At 33.5% G+C, this 19,288-nt stretch overlaps 1 protein-coding gene across 27 annotated transcripts in view; it reads left to right on the top strand.

The window, feature by feature from the left end:
* LOC132797280 (small conductance calcium-activated potassium channel protein) overlaps positions 1-19,288 on the top strand; it is a 107,653-nt gene that overhangs the window by 77,055 nt on the left and 11,310 nt on the right. For 20 of the 27 annotated variants that reach the window (XR_009633643.1, XM_060808937.1, XM_060808936.1 and 17 more), the window contains 3 exons: positions 5,826-6,142; positions 7,563-7,667; positions 17,721-17,856. Coding sequence is in view for 25 of the 27 variants with exons in the window: in XM_060808937.1 (XP_060664920.1) it covers positions 5,826-6,142; positions 7,563-7,667; positions 17,721-17,856 (558 nt within the window). In the remaining 2 variants the exon portion in view is untranslated. Of the gene's footprint in view, positions 1-5,825; positions 6,143-7,562; positions 7,668-15,226; positions 15,363-17,720; positions 17,857-19,288 lie in introns of all 27 variants that reach the window. The other 7 variants (XM_060808933.1, XM_060808930.1, XM_060808927.1 and 4 more) reach the window with 2 other exon arrangements.

The raw sequence follows: 19,288 nt of genomic DNA, 5'->3' as shown, positions 1-19,288 counted from the left end.
AAAAACAACTGTACACACAATAAGAAAAAATGCAGCAAAAGAAATTTCAAAGATGCAAAGCCTAAGACTCGATTCAACAACTTTAATTATTGTGTATTTTTTGAGTAATATTTAAAGTCGATTTCAATTGCAATAAAATAAATAAAAAAAAACTAGCAAATATTTTGAATGCTAAACTACAAGTAAATTGTCATTCCGTTTGTCCTCCCCCGCAAAATACTTTAAAAATGGGTTCAAGAACGAAAGAGAAACCTCAAAAAATATCCTGTGCTCATCACTCTCAACATCAACAACAACTCAAATTCATCAACAACGAATAGAGAAAGATACTAGTACGAAAAAGAGAAATCAAATTAAAAAAACTTGTTTTTTTACATTGTAAATACATGCATAATGCCACCATATCTATACAGCTCATCACTTTCAATACTTTTCTCCCTCCCACCAAAAAAAAAAATCACCCACGTATTTCTATTTCTACTTCTAACTAACGAGATCAGTGAGTTTGACAATTTAGCAAAAAAAAAAAGAATAATAATTCGAGTCTGAGTCAGTTATTTTTTTAGAGTCAGTCGATCGGTTAAAATAGTTCTACAACTACAATTATTATTGTTAATTGGGTTATCATTGTTATTTCATGCGCTTTTAATACCAATTGACCAGTTGCATGTACAGCACACTATCATTTATTTTGCGACTTGCCTGACTTCCCCGTCCTCTCTCTCTCTCTCTCTCTCTCTCTCTCTCGCTCGTTCAACCGACCGACCTTTGACCCAAAAAAGTATATAAATCCACCTACTAACTCCCTCCTCATTTGCCACACCCACCTACTCGTATTTTCTTTTTGTGTTTACAAATTAGCAAATACCAAACACACATGTATTAAATTGTTCGCATGAGTAATGGTAATATATAATTGAAAAAAACAAGAAAAGTGGAGAGAGAACTACACACTACAATACCTATTATTATATAATATATCGAGAGAGCATGGGAGAACTAATTTGTATTTCGTTTTTTTATTATATTGAATGAAACATAAATGACATAATTACAATTACATGACATCACGGTACATTGCACACAATACTCGTTACTCGTTATTAAATTACAACTATATTACTTATATCAACTCCAAAAAAAAAAAAAACTTGAACTAAAAAGTTTTTGAGTCAAATCTATCACAGAAAAAAAAGAAAACTTGAACTAATGAGTTTTATTTCCGTCGAATCTATAAAATAAAACTTGAACGAAAGAGTTTTTTTCCTTTTAAGTCGAATCTGTCAACTGCTTCGATTCAATTCGATTGTCTTACCTTTTTAAATGCGTCTCTCCCAAGCGAAGTAAACCAAAAACACAATCCAAACTGAAAATAATATGTTAATAGAACCTATCCAAACGTGATGTGTTCCTCAACAATATTGAATCATATTTTGTCGAGGAATAGCAATAAATGAGAAAGTCCTGTGAGTCCTGTGTTCAGTTGTCGTTTAATGGAAAACATTTCGAAAAATTTGAATTGAAAATATTGAAATATGTACAAAACAATTTGAATAGCAGAATCACCGCTCAATCTCTCAATCAACAACAAATCGATTCTATCACTTGCATATCATTTCTTTAGTTGTGTTTTAGTTTTTTCTCAATTCAAAACTACATCAATTGAATGTTCAAATCAGTCAATCAATCAATCAATATCAATATCAATCAATCAGTCAGTCAAATCAAAACAACAACAAAACGATATCAGTCAGCTTCAAATCGATATACATAGTATATATATTGGAAAATATATATGTACATATGTATAGAGATGCAATTATCAGTTTATATATAAATCAAATCGTCGTCGCTCATTTTCGTAATCTCTTCATACAAACAACAAACTTTGTTCTCTATATAATAAATCCGAACTAAATGTTAATCCCCCCGGCCCCCAAATTCTATTAATGTTGATGTTTAAAGTAAAAAAAATTTTAATATGTAATTACCTTCCAATTATGCTTTGCAGAATTCAGTAAGTAATACTTATATAATAATAATACATCATAAATATTTGTGAGTAATTCCTACATGCATAGTGTTATGTACCCCATACATACTATATATGGTTAACAACAACAACAACAATAACAATAACAACAACTACAACAAAAATACCAAAACTACATTCAGCAAATACAACAATAACAACAACATAGAGAAGCTTGACAACAACAACAATAACAACTCAACAACAACTACAACTACTTACAAGCAATATCAAACGCCACATCTCGTAAAAGAGAGATCTATACATGAATCCTACATACATATATCTACATATGTATATATGTGTGTACATACGATACATGTGTATGTATCAATCGAACAAAAAGAATGAGAAAACGTAAACAATAAATTACAGCAAGCATTTTGTGCCCATTCGATGTCTCTCTAGTTTCAAAAATACGTAGCGTATACCTATGTATGTATGTATGTATGTATCGATGTATGTATGTATGTATGTATATAGTTCAATAGCAATTTCAAAGATCAACAGCCAGTGTCTCTCATTTTTGTTGATACATCATCCAATATGCAATATGTATATAATGTTTTGTATGCACATCGCAGAGCTGGAAAGCTATCGAACACACAATTCCACAATTGTTTATGAATTCCTTCAATTTCACGTTAAATACATATGTATACGCGTAGTCAAAAGTGATTCAATTCCAAAATGGCGCATTGTGTAAAGGCTAGTTAACAGAAAGCTCTATGTTACAAGCCGAATTGCAAGCTCATAGCAGCGAGCTTCGCGTCATATGAAAGTTGCTATGTAATTATCGATAAATCGATGACTTGATCGACGGCTTTCCAACTCGTCACAAACAACAATTGTGTGCATTGCATACAAAACCAAAAACGAAGGCGATTTTGCTTTTTTGCTCAGAACAAAACTACAACAACAACAACCGCTGATCAAGTGAACACGACACGACAACAAAATGACAACGTGGCTTAGTTTGCACCTTGAATCACCAGTTGTATTTTTTTTTATATATATGGGGCCTTTTGTGTAGTTTTAGTTCAAATGCCCACAAAAAAAAAAATGTCCACAACTCAAAATCAAAACAAACAACCAACAAAATTACTTACATATGTAACTTGGGAGACATGCATAAAGAACACACCGTCCACACACATACACGCGCATATACACGGATTCACACTCACACGTACAGAACGAAACACACACGCACACATATGAGCATTCTCATTGCTAAGTCGATTCGGAATAAGCATCTCAATCATATTATTAATCACTCTAAAGATTCGAACGGTGCTTCGATTTTGCAATATCAAATATCTAAATCAAAATCAATATCAAAATGAAAATGCTAAAGCAAATGAATGAAGGAGACAATAGAAAACTATTCACAGGACTTTCGATAATTCCAAATAGTATCTTCAACTTCCTTATAACGATAAGTTTCTCAGCATCGATTAATCGGCTTAACTTGCGAATGTCTCATATGCTAACGTAAAGTAAAAAAATACTAACTCAAAATATACTCAAAGTAGAGATCCGCTAAAAAAAACAAATCGAAATATTTCGCAGTCCTGTTAAACAATAAATTGAATAACCAACAACAATAACAAAAGACAAAATAAAAACACGGCTTGTCCCAGCTACTTACTCTACTGCTATTACTTACCATAAATTACCATCAACAATACTCGTAATTAATAGCAACTCAATTTGTATTTGCCATTCGCACCATTCGCAAATTGTTCACAAATGTGATTCGTTGGTCAATGTGTGAGTAGTGTACTAGACTAGACTACATATACATATACTATATAGAGATTACTACAATACTACAATACGTAGTATGTGCTTATGATTGTATTGTGTGTTAGTGTGCTGTTGTTTAATCAATTCGATCTATGATTCTATTATTCTCCACATTATTCCGATACCAAAACCGATACCGATACCGAAACCGATTCCAATTACGATACGCGAACTCGTGTGTTTACAATTAATTGACCTTCTGTCGAATGTTTTCAGGCTCGTTTATCAACCACTTATTCGCTGTCAATATGTCTCTTTTTTGTTTCCTCGATTGCAGTGCAAATCAAATTAACAATGTAATTGCCAATTATGCGAAAAGTGTGAAAATGCAGTTGGCCATTTGACACAAACAATAATATGAATATATGTATTTGTCCGAAATTTTTTTTTAAATATGGCTAATTTTGCATTTAAAATATTAAGTAAAAATTGACAGCGAGCTTGAATTTCAATTGGTGGTCTAGAAAATAATCTCTAAGGAAGTGTTAACGCTAATTGGTCACACTTGATGCAGCAACCGCATCGCAATTGAGCGACGAAGCAAACGCTGGTAATCATAGTACTATCAATTAATCATTCGAGAGTGCTTGCATAGAATTTAAATTCCTGCTTGACCCCCGCCCCCCCTGTCCTCCTAATCGATGATGAGTGCAGCAAACAAGCATACGTATGTATGTACGTAAGTATGTTTGTTGTTGTTGTAGTCTCCGCTCACATACTCACTCCTGCAATCTCGCCATCTCGCTCTCTCTCTCGTCCCCTTGTGTGAACCGTTTCGTTGCCCACTTTCGGTCTCTGTCTCGCAGCCAGAGACGAATGTCAATTTGTCGCACAGCTTGCAGCTTAAGTGCTTAAGAGTGCAGCTGCACTCTAGAAACGACAAACGACAGTCGAAAATCCCAAATCCAAACTCAAGAGGCGATTTAGATGAGCTTAAGTGAACGATTTGGTTCAATTTCAATAATTGATTTGAGCCAATTAAAAAGGTAAACAACAAATGCCAAATTAATAAAAACAGACAACCAAACCAAACCAAAAAAATAAAAAGAGAATTGAATAAGAGAAAATGTGCTAACAACACGAGAACACGCACGCCGTTTACCTTTTAAGCAGTAAGTACTTTGCACACATACACACATCAACACGCACACCTGCGAAATGAGGCACACACACACACACACATACACAGAAACATGCACATGTGCATTCTTCATATATATTATATATCGTATAATTATTTAGTGACATAGTTTTTTAGCTTGTGTTGGCTAATTTACACTTTCACAAAAAACACACACACACACACATTACCATAATCACGAGCGATGAGCCGATAAACGATAAACGATACACGCTTTATCGGTGCAGTCAACAGCGCGAGTCGAATGCGAAGGATGAACAGAGAGAGGAGAAAAGCAGCAGCAGCAGCAGTGAAGATGAAGCAGCAGCAGCAGCAGTGAAGAAGAAGCAGCAGCAGCAGCAGCGATACAGTTAGACGACAAAAACAAAAAAGAAAATGAAAAAGCAAAACAGACAGAAACAAGCAGGTTTCGCTTTTACACCTTCCCATTACTCTTTGCCTATGCTATGCTTTAACACACTTTGCACCACACACACTCACACACACACACACCACTATACTACTACAGTGAGACACACACACATAGACACACACGTAGACATATATATGTATGTATATGTACACCTCATTGACGTTGTACTTGTCAAATAATTCATGCTCGTATTTGGGTGTATTTTCATTTTGTTTAGTCGCAAATACCAAATCAATAAAATTCCAATTATATTTAATAATTAATTTTCTTCTCTATTTTTTTTTTCATTTCTTCTTCTTCCATTTCTCTCGTTCTGTTTCGCTCGCAACCGCAACGCAACGCAATCCGGAAACCACCAAACAACCAATTATGAACAAACCAACAAAATAATAATAATAATGCATAAATTGCAACAATAACAACAACAACAGTTATTCATGATAGATAACTGCGCCGACGATTGGAGGATCGCAATGACATGGCAACGAATTAGTCAAATAGGGTTAGAACTTTTTATATGCGCTATACATCCAATTCCTGGCGAATACTATTTCCAGTGGACGACGAAATTGGCCAATAAGAACAAAACAATTGGCACCGAAATGGTGCCATACGACGTAGCTTTATCACTACCTATGTTCCTTCGATTATATTTAATCTGCCGCGTTATGCTGCTTCATTCAAAGCTATTCACAGACGCATCATCACGGAGCATCGGCGCTCTCAATAGGATTAATTTTAACACAAGGTAACACACACACACACACACACAATCATTCAAAAATACCAAATACCAAAATACTAAATACCCAACCTAACCCCAAAATGTTCCCCCAACTCCAACTGATTATACCTCAAAGTGACCGCGAGCAGGAAGATTATGCATATTTAATGGCCATAAGCCATCCTGTCAGTTGTCAGCCACCAGCTAGATGAAAGGATACACGAAAAGCTCCCAAGCGAGCGGCGGCCACATGAGAAGTAAATGCGAATTCAAAAAATTAAAAAGCACAGCTAAAGAGAGCCAAACTAGCGGCATATTAAAAACGCCAAAGAGAGACAGAGACAGAGAGAGAGAGAGTGGAAGCCATATTTAAAATAGACAAGCAGCATTTTGCTAAAGCTGAAGCTGAAGCTAAAGCTAAAAATAAACTGAATATTTAACGAACACAAAATGAAAATAGAAGCGAAGAGAAGAGAAAAGAAACAGGTAGAGTTTCTCTGGCATAAACAGCAGCTAAAAATAATTGAAAGTCGAAAGTAAAAATAAAGTCAAATTAATTGCAATGAAAGCCGGAATAAAACTCGTTGCAAAAATACTTTGCAGTGAACCGAGAAAGAGCAACTTAGAAATAACAAGTAAAAAGCAAGCGACTTTTAGTGAAATGTTGTGGCACATCATATGGAAAGTTGTACCTAGCAAAAAAAAAAATAGTTGAAATATTATTTTAAATATTAACTAAATATAAAAGAGAGAAAAATGCAAGTAGTAAATTTAGTAGATAATTAAAACAAGTGACAAAGCTTAGATGCACGCTACAAATTTTCAGTAAAAGCAAAAGAGTGCGGTATTAACGATGAAATAGACGAAATTTATCATACATACCGAAAATATTCTAAAATATACCGAAAGCTACATTTCAAATGTAAAAATCGATATACTATATTTGGAATATATTAGTATAATGGTAAAATATACAAAATTGATATACCGAATAGTATTAAAACATACCAAAAGCTATATTTCGAATGTGGTAGTATATCGATATATAGTATAAAAGTATATAATATACCGATTTCAAATACCAAAAAATACTAAAATATACCGAACGCTATTTTTGAAATGTTGAAGTATATTGATATATTAGACTATATTTCGAATGCAACAGTCCAACGTTAAAATATACCGAAAAAATACTTAAAAAAATATACCAAAAGCTATATTTAAAAGTAATAGTATATCGTACTGCTTTTGGAATATAATAGTACAGCGGTGAAATATTTATACCGAAAAAATACTGAAATATACCACAATACCATAATATATTTTACTATTGTACAGCCTTTGATATATACATTCAGTCTGTTACCTACATTTTCAGTTTACTCACACTCTATGAACGAATCTAAACTTTATGTGGTGCTATTAAATTGTTTCGAATTTGCAGATTCGTTTTAAAAACACTAATGACAATATGCCCGGGAACGGTTCTATTGGTCTTTATGGTCTCGCTGTGGATAATTGCCTCGTGGACCTTGCGGCAATGCGAAAGGTAATGTTGTTCAATTGTCCAATAGAGATTGTATTCAATGATATATGAAATATATATATATAAAATACATATATATAGTAATTTTTATGTAGTAATTATTATATATAATGGTTGTTACTTCAATGATTTCTTCATTTTGTTTTCTTTTCGTTCTTTTTTCATTCTGTATTATTATGATTTGAATTTTGCTTTTCGTTTTCTTAACTTCTCTGAGGATTATTTTTGAATTTTGATTTAATGTGTTTGAGTTGAAATCCGATTTAATGTATGCCACTAATACTTTGACATAACTCTATATATATATATATAAATATACATATATATATATATATATGTATATGCCTACTATCTTTTATGTACATAAATTGTATGTGCTAAGCCATTACGTAATGTCTCTCAAAGTGTACGCTCAACTTTTTTTTACAAACCACACTCAGTACTTTCGTAGCAAAAACCAAAATCAAAAACCAAACCCAAAAACTAAAACAAGCAACAAACAACAACTACAAAAAAAAAAAATTATATATATTTATACCAAATGCCAAAAGAAAAAAAAATACTAAAAAAGATTAAGTTATTCAAATTTAAAGAGAGGAGCTTAACTTGATTGTTTCTTTCATCAAAAATTTCAACTGAGTTTCAATGAGTCTGAATTTTGTGAACTTTGTATTAAAGGGGTTTAAGCACAGCTTGCTGCAAAAAAGAACATGCTCAATTCAGTCAGCTGTCGCCCGCTCTCCCCTCTGCACACACACACACACACACACACACACACACTCACACAACGAGACTCAATCCAAAACCAAACCAAAAACCATTTGCTTGATTTCTTTCGTTAACTTTTTTGCATATCTCTCTGTATTTTGTAGATGTGTGTCTCTGTGTGTGTGTGAGCATGTGTGTGTCTATGTGTCTTCTCTCTGTGCTTGTTAACAATAGTATGCAATTCGAAAACCACACACGCACACACACTCGCACACACACACACATACACTCGCAGCTACATGACGTGAGGTTGTAATTCGAAGCGAGTGTCAGTGTCACGTGTTGTGAGGATAATTCCTGCATGCGTTTCAATTTTATTTACATTTTACATTACGACAATTTTGGAGCTGTCGCTTGTTTTTCCGTTTTCCGTTTACCGTTTTCTCCGTTTTTCTCACACTTTCCCTGTGCTTTGCCTCTTGCTGTTGTTGTATTGTTGTTCTTTTTGTACTGCTCGATATATATCTTCCAACAACAAAAAAATATGTAAATCTTCCTCTATCTCTCTCACTCTCTCTCTTTCTCTCTATTCAATATATATATATATATATACTTTTATATACATAAGTTTTGCACAAATTGTGGGCCAAGCAGAAAAGCAGATAGCAAAAAAGATAAGAACAAATTATGTTAGGATGAGCAGCTGTGTGTACAAAGTGTATTATATAGTTACCATAGTGTATTGCGTTAGTCGGTCTGAGCCAGGTTATATCAAAATTGTTTTCTCTTTTTTTTTGTCTGTAGTCGAGCAATTTTCTTCCTCTACTTCAACGTTTACTTGGCAAATTTGTAATCTTAATCTCTTTATGTTTATTTCCATTAATAACGTAGCATTTTGTACATACATATTTTTTCGGATATGCTTAGCTACTTAACTACTTTACTTTACTCTCTTGTCAGTTACGTTTCATACACACACATTTCGATATACTCTCGCTATTCTCTTGTCCTTTGCTATTTATCGATAGTAGCGCTTTTCTATCCCCAATTCTATCGTATACTCTTATGCATTCGTTTTGTCTTTCAACTACCGATCAATCGATGTTTTAACTCCTTTTCCTGTAGCATATCTTCTGTGAGGACATTTATTTGCAATTTACTCATACTATCGATAACATAAGCTCTCGCTATAACTAAGCTTATTCTTTCTAAGCTTTTATCGATGGTAACGCTATTCTGTCTATCATTCTATTATTTCCTTTTGTCCATCAACTATCGATTAACTGCTGTTTTAACTTTACTTTTCTACTTATACTATCGATAACATGTTGGCGTGCTATCGTTAATACGTTTAATACGTCTTACTATCGGCTAACGTTGATGCAATCTCTGCACATCTGTTATCGACAACATTTTACTCTATCAGCTTATCAATAGAGTCCCCATCTTGTCTACTCATACTATCGATAACATATTTGCGTCGAATTATGTATCGACAAATATTATACATAGTATATTCAAGTGCTCACAGATTGCAGAGTTGGAATAAATTGATATGCTTTCCTACTATCGGTTAACTTTCACGCCATCTCTGCACATATGTTATCGATAACCTTTTACTCAATTAGCTTATCAATAGAGTCCCCATCTTATCTACTATCGATAACATGTTTGCGTACTATAGAACTCGATTGCAGAATTGAAATTAATCGATATGCTCTGATCCTATCGATTAACTGTGACGCCATCTCTGCACATTTGTTATCGATAAAATTTTACTCTATTAGCTTAGCTATTAGAGTACCCATCTTATCTACTATCGATAACATGTTTGCGTACTCGAACTCGATTGTAGAATTGAAATTAATCGATATGCTCTGATACTATCGATTAACTGTGACGTCAACTCTGCGTATTTGTTATCAATAACCTTTTAGTCTATTAGCTTATCAATAGAGTCCGATAACATGTTTGCATACCATCAATATCGATAGCAGATTTGAAATTAATCGATATGCTTTGCTACTAGCGATTAACTGTGACGCCATCAGCTTATCAATGGAGTTCTCTTCGTATTTACTCATACTATCGATAACATGTTTGCATACTATCAAGCCCCCCTATCGCCTTCTTCTTCTTCCCTGTACTACGCTAGCATACTTTTGTGCACTATTCTATTGCATTTCGATTTCCATTCTATCGTTGCCCACTTGCGGTCACTTTGTTTAATGATTATCCACCTCACTTGCCTGTGGAGAGACCTTCTCCCCACCCCCCTCTCCACCCCTCCCCCAAATACCCGTTGACTAAAGTTAATTGTTTTTGATTGTATTCTCTTTTGTTTTCTTCAACATTTTCTTAATTTCAACTTAATTCTGTGTGTGTTTTAATTGGTGTGTCTATGTATCTGAATATTGTGTGTCTGTTTGTGTAGGTGTGTCTGGCTGTATGTGTGTGCGTGTGTGTGTGTGTGTGTGTCTGTATTTAGAGCAATTGTAATTTCTTTTATTCGTTGTTGTTGTTTTTTTCCGTCTAATTTCATTCGTTTTACGAGCAAGTATTTTACTCGTACATTGTATTTAATAAGCTTCCCCAAAAAAAAAAAAAAAAAAAGTGGTTTGAACTACGCCTGCATTGCTCTAGAGAAACATGTCGTATACGTAACAAAGTACTTAATACATTTTATCAAATCAAAACGAAAAACAAAAATACAAACGAAATCAACAAACAATATACTATTTAATTTAAAAAATACTATAAAAAATACTAACAACAAAACTGCCTTAAAAGGCACACAACAACAAAAAAAAAATGAAGGAAAAAGCGGAAAAATCAATTTAATTCAATTGCCAAAAAAGAATAAGGAGCAAAAGGAGAAGAACTAAAAAATATTTATGATAATGACTGCGAAGATGTGACTCAAGCTAAAAAAAAAACATTTGTGAGATACTCGAAATGCGGAAGAAGTTGTTGTTGTTGTTGTTGTTGTTGTGTGTGTGTGTGTGTGTGTAAGTGTGCATATAAATATAACTCATAAATAAGCCGCAAGAGCCACAACCACAAGCTCACTCACACACACACACACACACATACGTTCATACATTATTGCTGCCGCGTGGGTTCTTCTTCTTCTTCTCAGTTCGTTTTTCGTATTTTTGTTCCACGCTTTCGTTTCGTTTCGTTTTTATTTTAGTTTTTGTTTTTGTTTATCTGTTTTGGCTATTTATTTGTCACTCCTTTGCTGTTGTTGTTGTTCTTATTTCTTTTCCTGTTCATCTTCTTCTCTTTGTTCATGTTGTTTTCATCCTCAGTTAGTATCTTCCTATTTTTTTTCGTTTTTTTTTTTGTGACCTTTGGCTAAGCCCCCATGACGCGGCAAACGCTTCTCTCGTGTCACTTTCACTCCTCCCCGCAACCGCCACCACCTCTCTCTCTCTCTCTCTCGCTCTCGCTCGCTCATCAGCTTTATAATGAAATACCATCGCTAATGCGTGTCCTTCTGTGACGTCCTTTCAATACTTTCACCATCAACAGCAACAACAACAACAACTGTGTGTATCGTTTACAGTTTTCTTTTTTTGTTTCGTTTCGATTTATTTTGCCTTCTTGTTAACCATTTATTTCTCCTCTTTTCATTTCTATCCTTTTAGTTTTTTTTTTCTTTTCGTTTTTGTGTTTTTGGTTTTTTTTTTGTGAAACGTAAGCGATGATTATCATCTGTCGTTTGCCTTGAGATACAACGCATAAATAAGACATGTGTGAATACATTTTGGGATCAAAAGACAACAATAAAAAGAACATGAAGAAAATATATAGAAAGGGCAAAGAGAAACAGCAACATCAACAACAACAACAACAACAACAACTTGCGATTATATTATGGATAAACAACACACATTACGAATACAATTTGTGCTATTTTGTGTATTTCTGTAAAACATTCATATATATATATATACATATATATGTACCTCTATATATATTTACTAGATTTTACTCACATCTTCTCTTTTTTTTTGTGTTTTCCTTTTGTTATAACGCGTTTGCATTTGTCGTTTATTTTTGGTTTTCCATTGTCATTGTCTGGGTTTTCGTTTCGTTTTTTCGTTTTTTTTTATATCATTAGCTAAAGTTTGCCCCTCATTATAAAAATATCTAAATGTTGTTTTCTTCATTTTGACTACTTTCCTCTTTGGACTACTGCTTCTTCTCTCTATCTCTCCTTCATTATTGTAGAAGATTTGTCGACATTTTTTTTTCTTTGGAACAACTTTATAAGAATTTTACATGCGAATGCCTGACAGTCTAGTGTTGTACTCTTATATATACATATATATATTTACAATATATATTCTATAATCTCATCCATTGCTCTGCTATTTGTTGTGCAAATATCGTCGTAATCCTTTTTTTTTTGTGTCTTTGCTCTCTATGTATTCCGATTGTGTTAGCAAGCGAATAGATCGATAAGTATGCAAAATAACATAACTTCAGTTAAAGAAAGAAGAGAAATAGGTCACTTAAGAGTTAGGATATAGTAGAGAATATAGTAAACATTTCTTGAATTTTGCCAAATTTCTTCCTTCCGTTTTGTACGTATGATATGTATGCCTTTTATGTTCCGATGTATCGAATATGCTAAATAAATATCGATATATAAAAACCAAACAGAAACAATAACATAATATGTATGATGTAAACTTAACTGTGTATGTATATGTATGTATGTGTGTATATGCCAAAATTGATAATTGATTTTGCTATATAAGCCCTGCGTATGTAGCTTTTGCTCTGTGGGATCTCGTATCCCAATATCCGCATGCTCTTTGTTAACCAAGTATGTAACTAACGACGATAACGATGACGGCGATAACGATAACGATACCAATCACACTTATAACTAGGCTTTGAGGAGGAGCAGCTTATAATGTGGAGCAGAGTGTGAGGAGGAGCAGAGTGAGAGGAGGAGCAACTAAATGAGCAGCTGCTTGGGGCAAAGTGGCGCTCAGTGTTTTTTCTTTGTTTGTCGAGGGCCATCAAAGCGACATTTTGACATTTGCTTGCCACACACACGCACCGCAGATACAAAGACACACACACACACACACACACACATACAAAGTGTGTGTGTTAGTCGTTAGCCAACACTGTACTTAGTAGCGAGTTACATAAAATTGCAAGTACACAGCATAGTTAGTTATCATTTTATTTGCTCATCAGCTTCTCTTGCTCTCGGCTTCATTAGCTTGCCACACGTAACCGACATCCTCTCACTCGCACACACACACACAGAGCCATACACATGTACAGCTCCCCGCGCTGTTAGTGTCAAGTGTAGAAGGCTCATCACGGAGCACTCAAGCGACGGTTGAGCTGCCGCCGCCGCAGCCGCCAGCTTTTAGCTGTCTAACTCTCTCTCGCTCTCTCTCTCACTCACTCTACTGGATGTGTGCAGGTGCAGCGCAGCACTCACAAAGCCATTTTGTTTTCATTTCACCTCTGCGCGTATGATTGTGTGTGTGTGTGTGTGTGTGTGCTTGTATTTAACGGGTCATCCTTCAGCCTAATTGAAGCTCTTGTGAGACACACATGTGCTGCATGTCCAAGTCGTAATCCAGTCGAGGCAAACGAGGCAGTCAGTCAGTCAGTCAGTCAGTGAGCCAGTTAGTCAGACAGTTAGACCAATTAAGCGGAAAGCAACGTACCATATATATACCAAACATACATACATACATACATATATATAGTATATTCAGAGTGTGACCGTACAGCGAACTGCGAACATTCACAATGCATTTTTTCGGCTTGTGCAGAGCTTAATCCTTAAAACTCTTCAACCTCTAAACCTCTATTCTATTCTATTCTATCCTGTTCTATTCTATCCTATGAATCGTCGTGTGTCATTGTATTTTTGTATGCATATATATACATATACTTGTGTCTGTATATACATATGTATGTATGTATTTGTACCCGGTTATCCTCTTCTCTATTCTCAGGACTTGATTCGTTTCAACTTATTCTTCTTCTCCTACTTCTACTATATAAATATCTATATTGTTTATTGTTTAATTTCTCTTTCGTTTCATCTACTTTTTCTTCTACTTTTTTATTCTCTTATTTTTTGGTCTTTACTTTCGATATGTTGTTCTTCATTCGTATTTAATTTTTGATATTTATGTACAAAAATTATAAATATATATATATATAGTTTATGATTCTATGTTTCGATTTGTGTAATAATTATTAATTATGAACAACAAAATTATCTTTATCAAAATGAATTATCGATCGATATATGATTCTATAAATGAGAAAAGAAAAAAACATATTGTACTATTTGTTATTTGTTTGTTTTTTCTTTTCAAAACCAAAAAAAAAAAAAAATTACAACAACAAAAAATGTTCACATAATTTCACATCTGTTTATTTGTTTACTCCACTTCTCACCCTACTTCTGTATCCACAAATTGCAAAATGAAAAATCTGAATCTGAAAACCGAAAACTCAATCCAAAAATATATCAAAAATACCGCCAAAAATACAATTCAAAAATAAAAAAAATTATCTATCAACTTGAATAACGCATACGCATCCGAATACCAAATACTGAATATACCAAATATACCGATACCGAAAAAAACAACAACTACCAATTACTGAATACCGATCTACATATATATATATATGATATATGATATGATACCGTATCGTATCTAAAAACAAAAACAAACTAAAAATAAAACAAAATAAATCGTTATCGAACATCGATCGATAAAAATATGTATGAAAAATATACTGAACTGCACTCTCGCAAAACGAATTGCAAAATATGACAATGATTGAAACAAAAGATTTCACGATGAGGAGCACGCGAATTTGCTAAACACCATGTGGCTAACGGCCATCACATTTCTGTGTGTCGGCTACGGCGACATTGTGCCGAACACATACTGTGGACGCGGTATAACCCTCACCTGCGGCATGGTGGTAAGTATCCAACTAGAAAATCAAATACCAAAAAAAAAAAATTCTAAAATAATACAAACAAAAAGAAATATCAAAGAATAATAAACTGAAAGTATAGAACATAAAATAAAATGAAGCTAAGCTCAAATGTAAAAATGTTAACCAGAACCAACAACAAATGCGAAACAGAACAGTTACAGCAACAACAAACAGTAACAGTAACAGCAGCTTAACAGTAACAGTAACAATAACATTAGCAGAACAGACGAATGTTGCCAAGCATAAACATAAGCAATGAATATCACATTCAACAACAACAACAACAACTAATACTAAAACAAAACTACAACAACAACAAGTACGTTACGTATACACATGCATATACGAATTTCATATCTATAAATCAACAAATTGTTAACTCTCAAATCAATAACAATCAAAATATACGCAAAACAACAACCAGAAAGAAAGAATAAAAAAAAATAAAAATCTGAAACTCTGCGAAATGTAAAACAACAACAACAACACACATGTATGCGTGTGTGTGTGAGTGAGTGCGTGTATGTATGTATGTGTGTGTGTGTGTGTGTGTGTGTGTTTGTCTCTAATGCAGAGTGAACGATGTACTTTTTAGTCTGATTAAGTTTTGCTTGCGGGTTTAGTTCATTCCATAAACGAGTGCAAAAAAGCAAAAAGCGAAAAGCGCAAAAAAAGAAGTAACATAAACGTAAAGAGGAAGCTCTGTTGTAAATCATCACATACACACATACACACATGTGTGTGTAGGCGGTCAGGCCAGCACCAAAAAGAATGAAAAAAAAAAAAAAACAACCACCATAACACCACCACAAAAGCCACCAACAACAACAACAAGAACAACAAGAACAACAAAAGCAGCAGCAGCAATTCATGCATAAATCGTATTTGGTGTGTCGCTGTTAATACAAACATATTCATACATTACTTTCCCCTCGCTCTCTCTCTTTCTCTCTCGCTCTCCCACTATGTCTTTTGCGCTCTTCCTCTACCTCTTTTTCGCTGTCTGTATAAGCACACACACACACACACACACTCACTTCAGCTATTACTATTACACAACGCAACACTCATGTGTATATATATATGTATATGTTTATGTATTTATCTCACTATTTTACGTTTCAAGCTTCATCTCTGATTATGTGTGTGCGTGTGTGTGTGTGTGTGAGTGAGCCAGCGTATGTTAGTGTGTGCGTGTGTGTGTGTTTGCTAGACTTTTGATTTTGTGACCGTTGTTGGGCAACAAATCCTCGTTGACAGCTCATTGCTATGTACATATATATAAACAGATCTTTCTCTATATAAATCTATATCATTCTCTCTGTGTGTGTGTGTGTGCGAGTGTGTGCGTGTGTATATATGTACATACATATAGCTTTAGGCAATACCATGTGTAATTTTCGATAGTCACCTAACCAAATGTTTCGCACCTCAAAAACAAAAACAAAAAAAAACATTATATATATATAATCCAAAGAACTGCAGAATTGAAAAGAAATTTATCTGATTTCTCTCACGGTTACGTCGCTGTCCTTCAATAACAAAAGCCATTCATAATAGTATATTATATCTTTTATACATATATCTTAAATTGAACTCTCCCACTGTTTGTGTGTCCTAATAAGAAACCAAAAATATATTTATATATATATATGTATATGTATATATAAGTATATGTAATTGTAAGAAATCTTTAATCTTAACTCTCTAACACACTTTTATGCCCGTCATCAGTTCTCAAGACTAAACGCTCTCAGCATATCATTTGAAAAGCTTGTTTTTGTTTTTTCTTTTTTTTTGTATTCCGTTTTCTACTTTTTTGTTTTTGTTTTTCTCTTTACTACTTTTATTGAATATGCTTTTGTTTTTAATTTTAAATTTGAATTGTTTGTCGTTTGAAGTTTTCTTTGTTTTTCTTTTCTGAATATACCATAAGTATATAAGTATGATGAAAGTGTGTTTTCCAACATTGTTTTCATTTGTGATATATACATATATATTTTTATACAACTTATATGTTTGTTTTTGTGTATATTAAGCCAAAACAATACGATATTTTTCTCTATCTCTCTTTCCCTTTCATTTTTATACTCAAAAAAAATACCAAAAAAAAATACGCGCTCGTGTTTTGTTTATTGTCCCTGATCGCGTCTCACGAAAATGAATACGAATCCGAAACCAAAACCGAATTCTGAAAACCAAATACGAAAATGCCACACACCAAAAATATTTTGTCAAAAAAAAAACAAAACAAAAATATACCAAAAAATATATATTAATACATATATGAAATATATACTGTATACTGTCGACTGTGGAAACGAAATAATTATGCAACAGATTTCATGATGAAGAGCATGCGAATCTTTTGAATGCAATGTGGCTGATAGCGATAACATTTTTGAGTGTTGGTTTCGGTGATATTGTTCCGAATACGTACTGTGGACGTGGTATCGCTGTCAGTACAGGAATAATGGTGAGTCTTTAACTACAAAAAAAAAAAAAAAAGATTGTATATAGAAACAAATCTGTGCACACACATCAACCAAAATCCAAATCCAATAAATAATAATAACAATAATAACAACATTTTCATAATTTCTTAAATCCGAATCGGGCTCACTTGTAAATAACATTCTCGCATACAACAAGAATCAAACAAAAAAAAAAAAGAATATAATAATAATGATAATGATAAGAAATTGTAGCCAATAAATAAACAATATTATATTATACTCAAACCAACTCACAAGCAAACCGCAAATGTACCTTTAGCTGTTATACCTACCCTCCAAATAACCCTATAATATATATAGTGTAGTGTACTCTACCTATAAGTACTAATGTCATGTACTATGTCATACTATATGCTATACAATATATATATATATACTTAAGCGACCAAGCTTTACTTTCGATTTCCGTTCATGAATCGTTCATTAATCGTATCGTGTCATGTATCGCGTTTTAGGCAATTTAGGAATATCGATACTGTTTTCTTTTTTTTAACCCACCACCAGCGAATCACACACAGACGCTCTCTCTTTCTCTCCCTTTCTCTCTTTCTTGCTCACTCTCTGTCTATCTCTCTTCATATCTATCTTTAACTATCTCTCTCTCTCTCTCTCTGTCTCGCTCTTTCTCCCTCTACATGCATATATTGATCATGTCGTAGTCCTTAATTGAAATTGTCATACCAAAAAAAATACTACCACTAAAATACCAGAAACTAATACCAAACTTGGAACTTGAACTAACAAAACTCTGAATTGCGCTTATAATTTTCCCTCTCTCTCTCTCTCGCTCTCTCGCTCTCTATAGCTAAACGTTACGTATGTGTGTTTTTTGTACTCTTCCTACTTTTCCTTCTCCGTCTTTCTCTCTCTCTTTAACTGTTGTAATACATTGAAAATTGAACATCTATAGATTGTGTACAACTTTTGAAAGCGTATTCTAAAACTGATTCTGATTCTGATTCCAAATTCCTTCTTAGTAACTAACCAAGTAATCAAAGTAGCAAACAAAAATATTTGCGATCCCTCATTTTGAATACATTTGTGCACTCTCAATCAATCATTCAATCATACACTCAACTCATTCATTCATTCAATCATTCATGCATTCAGTCGTTTTTCTTCGTACTCAACTCAACAATTTCAATAGGCAAAACAAAAACAAAAAAGAAAATGAACCAAAAAAAAAAAAAATACTATAAATATCGAAAGCAACAAAGTTCTGGAATTTTAACTATCTCATTTTGAATGTATAATCCAACAAAAACCAAAACACAACAATTAACTGAATCCATAAAAATCAAAAATATACGAAAAACAAAAATTAAATAAAGCAAAAATGAAATGAAAATTGAAAATTGATTGATGACTGATTGATGGACAGCGAAGATGAAT

Source organism: Drosophila nasuta, chromosome X (genome assembly GCF_023558535.2).
Source record: "Drosophila nasuta strain 15112-1781.00 chromosome X, ASM2355853v1, whole genome shotgun sequence".
Classification (NCBI taxonomy): Eukaryota; Metazoa; Arthropoda; class Insecta; order Diptera; family Drosophilidae; genus Drosophila; species Drosophila nasuta.
The sequence above is the reverse complement of the archived record's forward strand: the minus strand, read 5'-3'. Positions and strand labels throughout refer to the sequence as shown.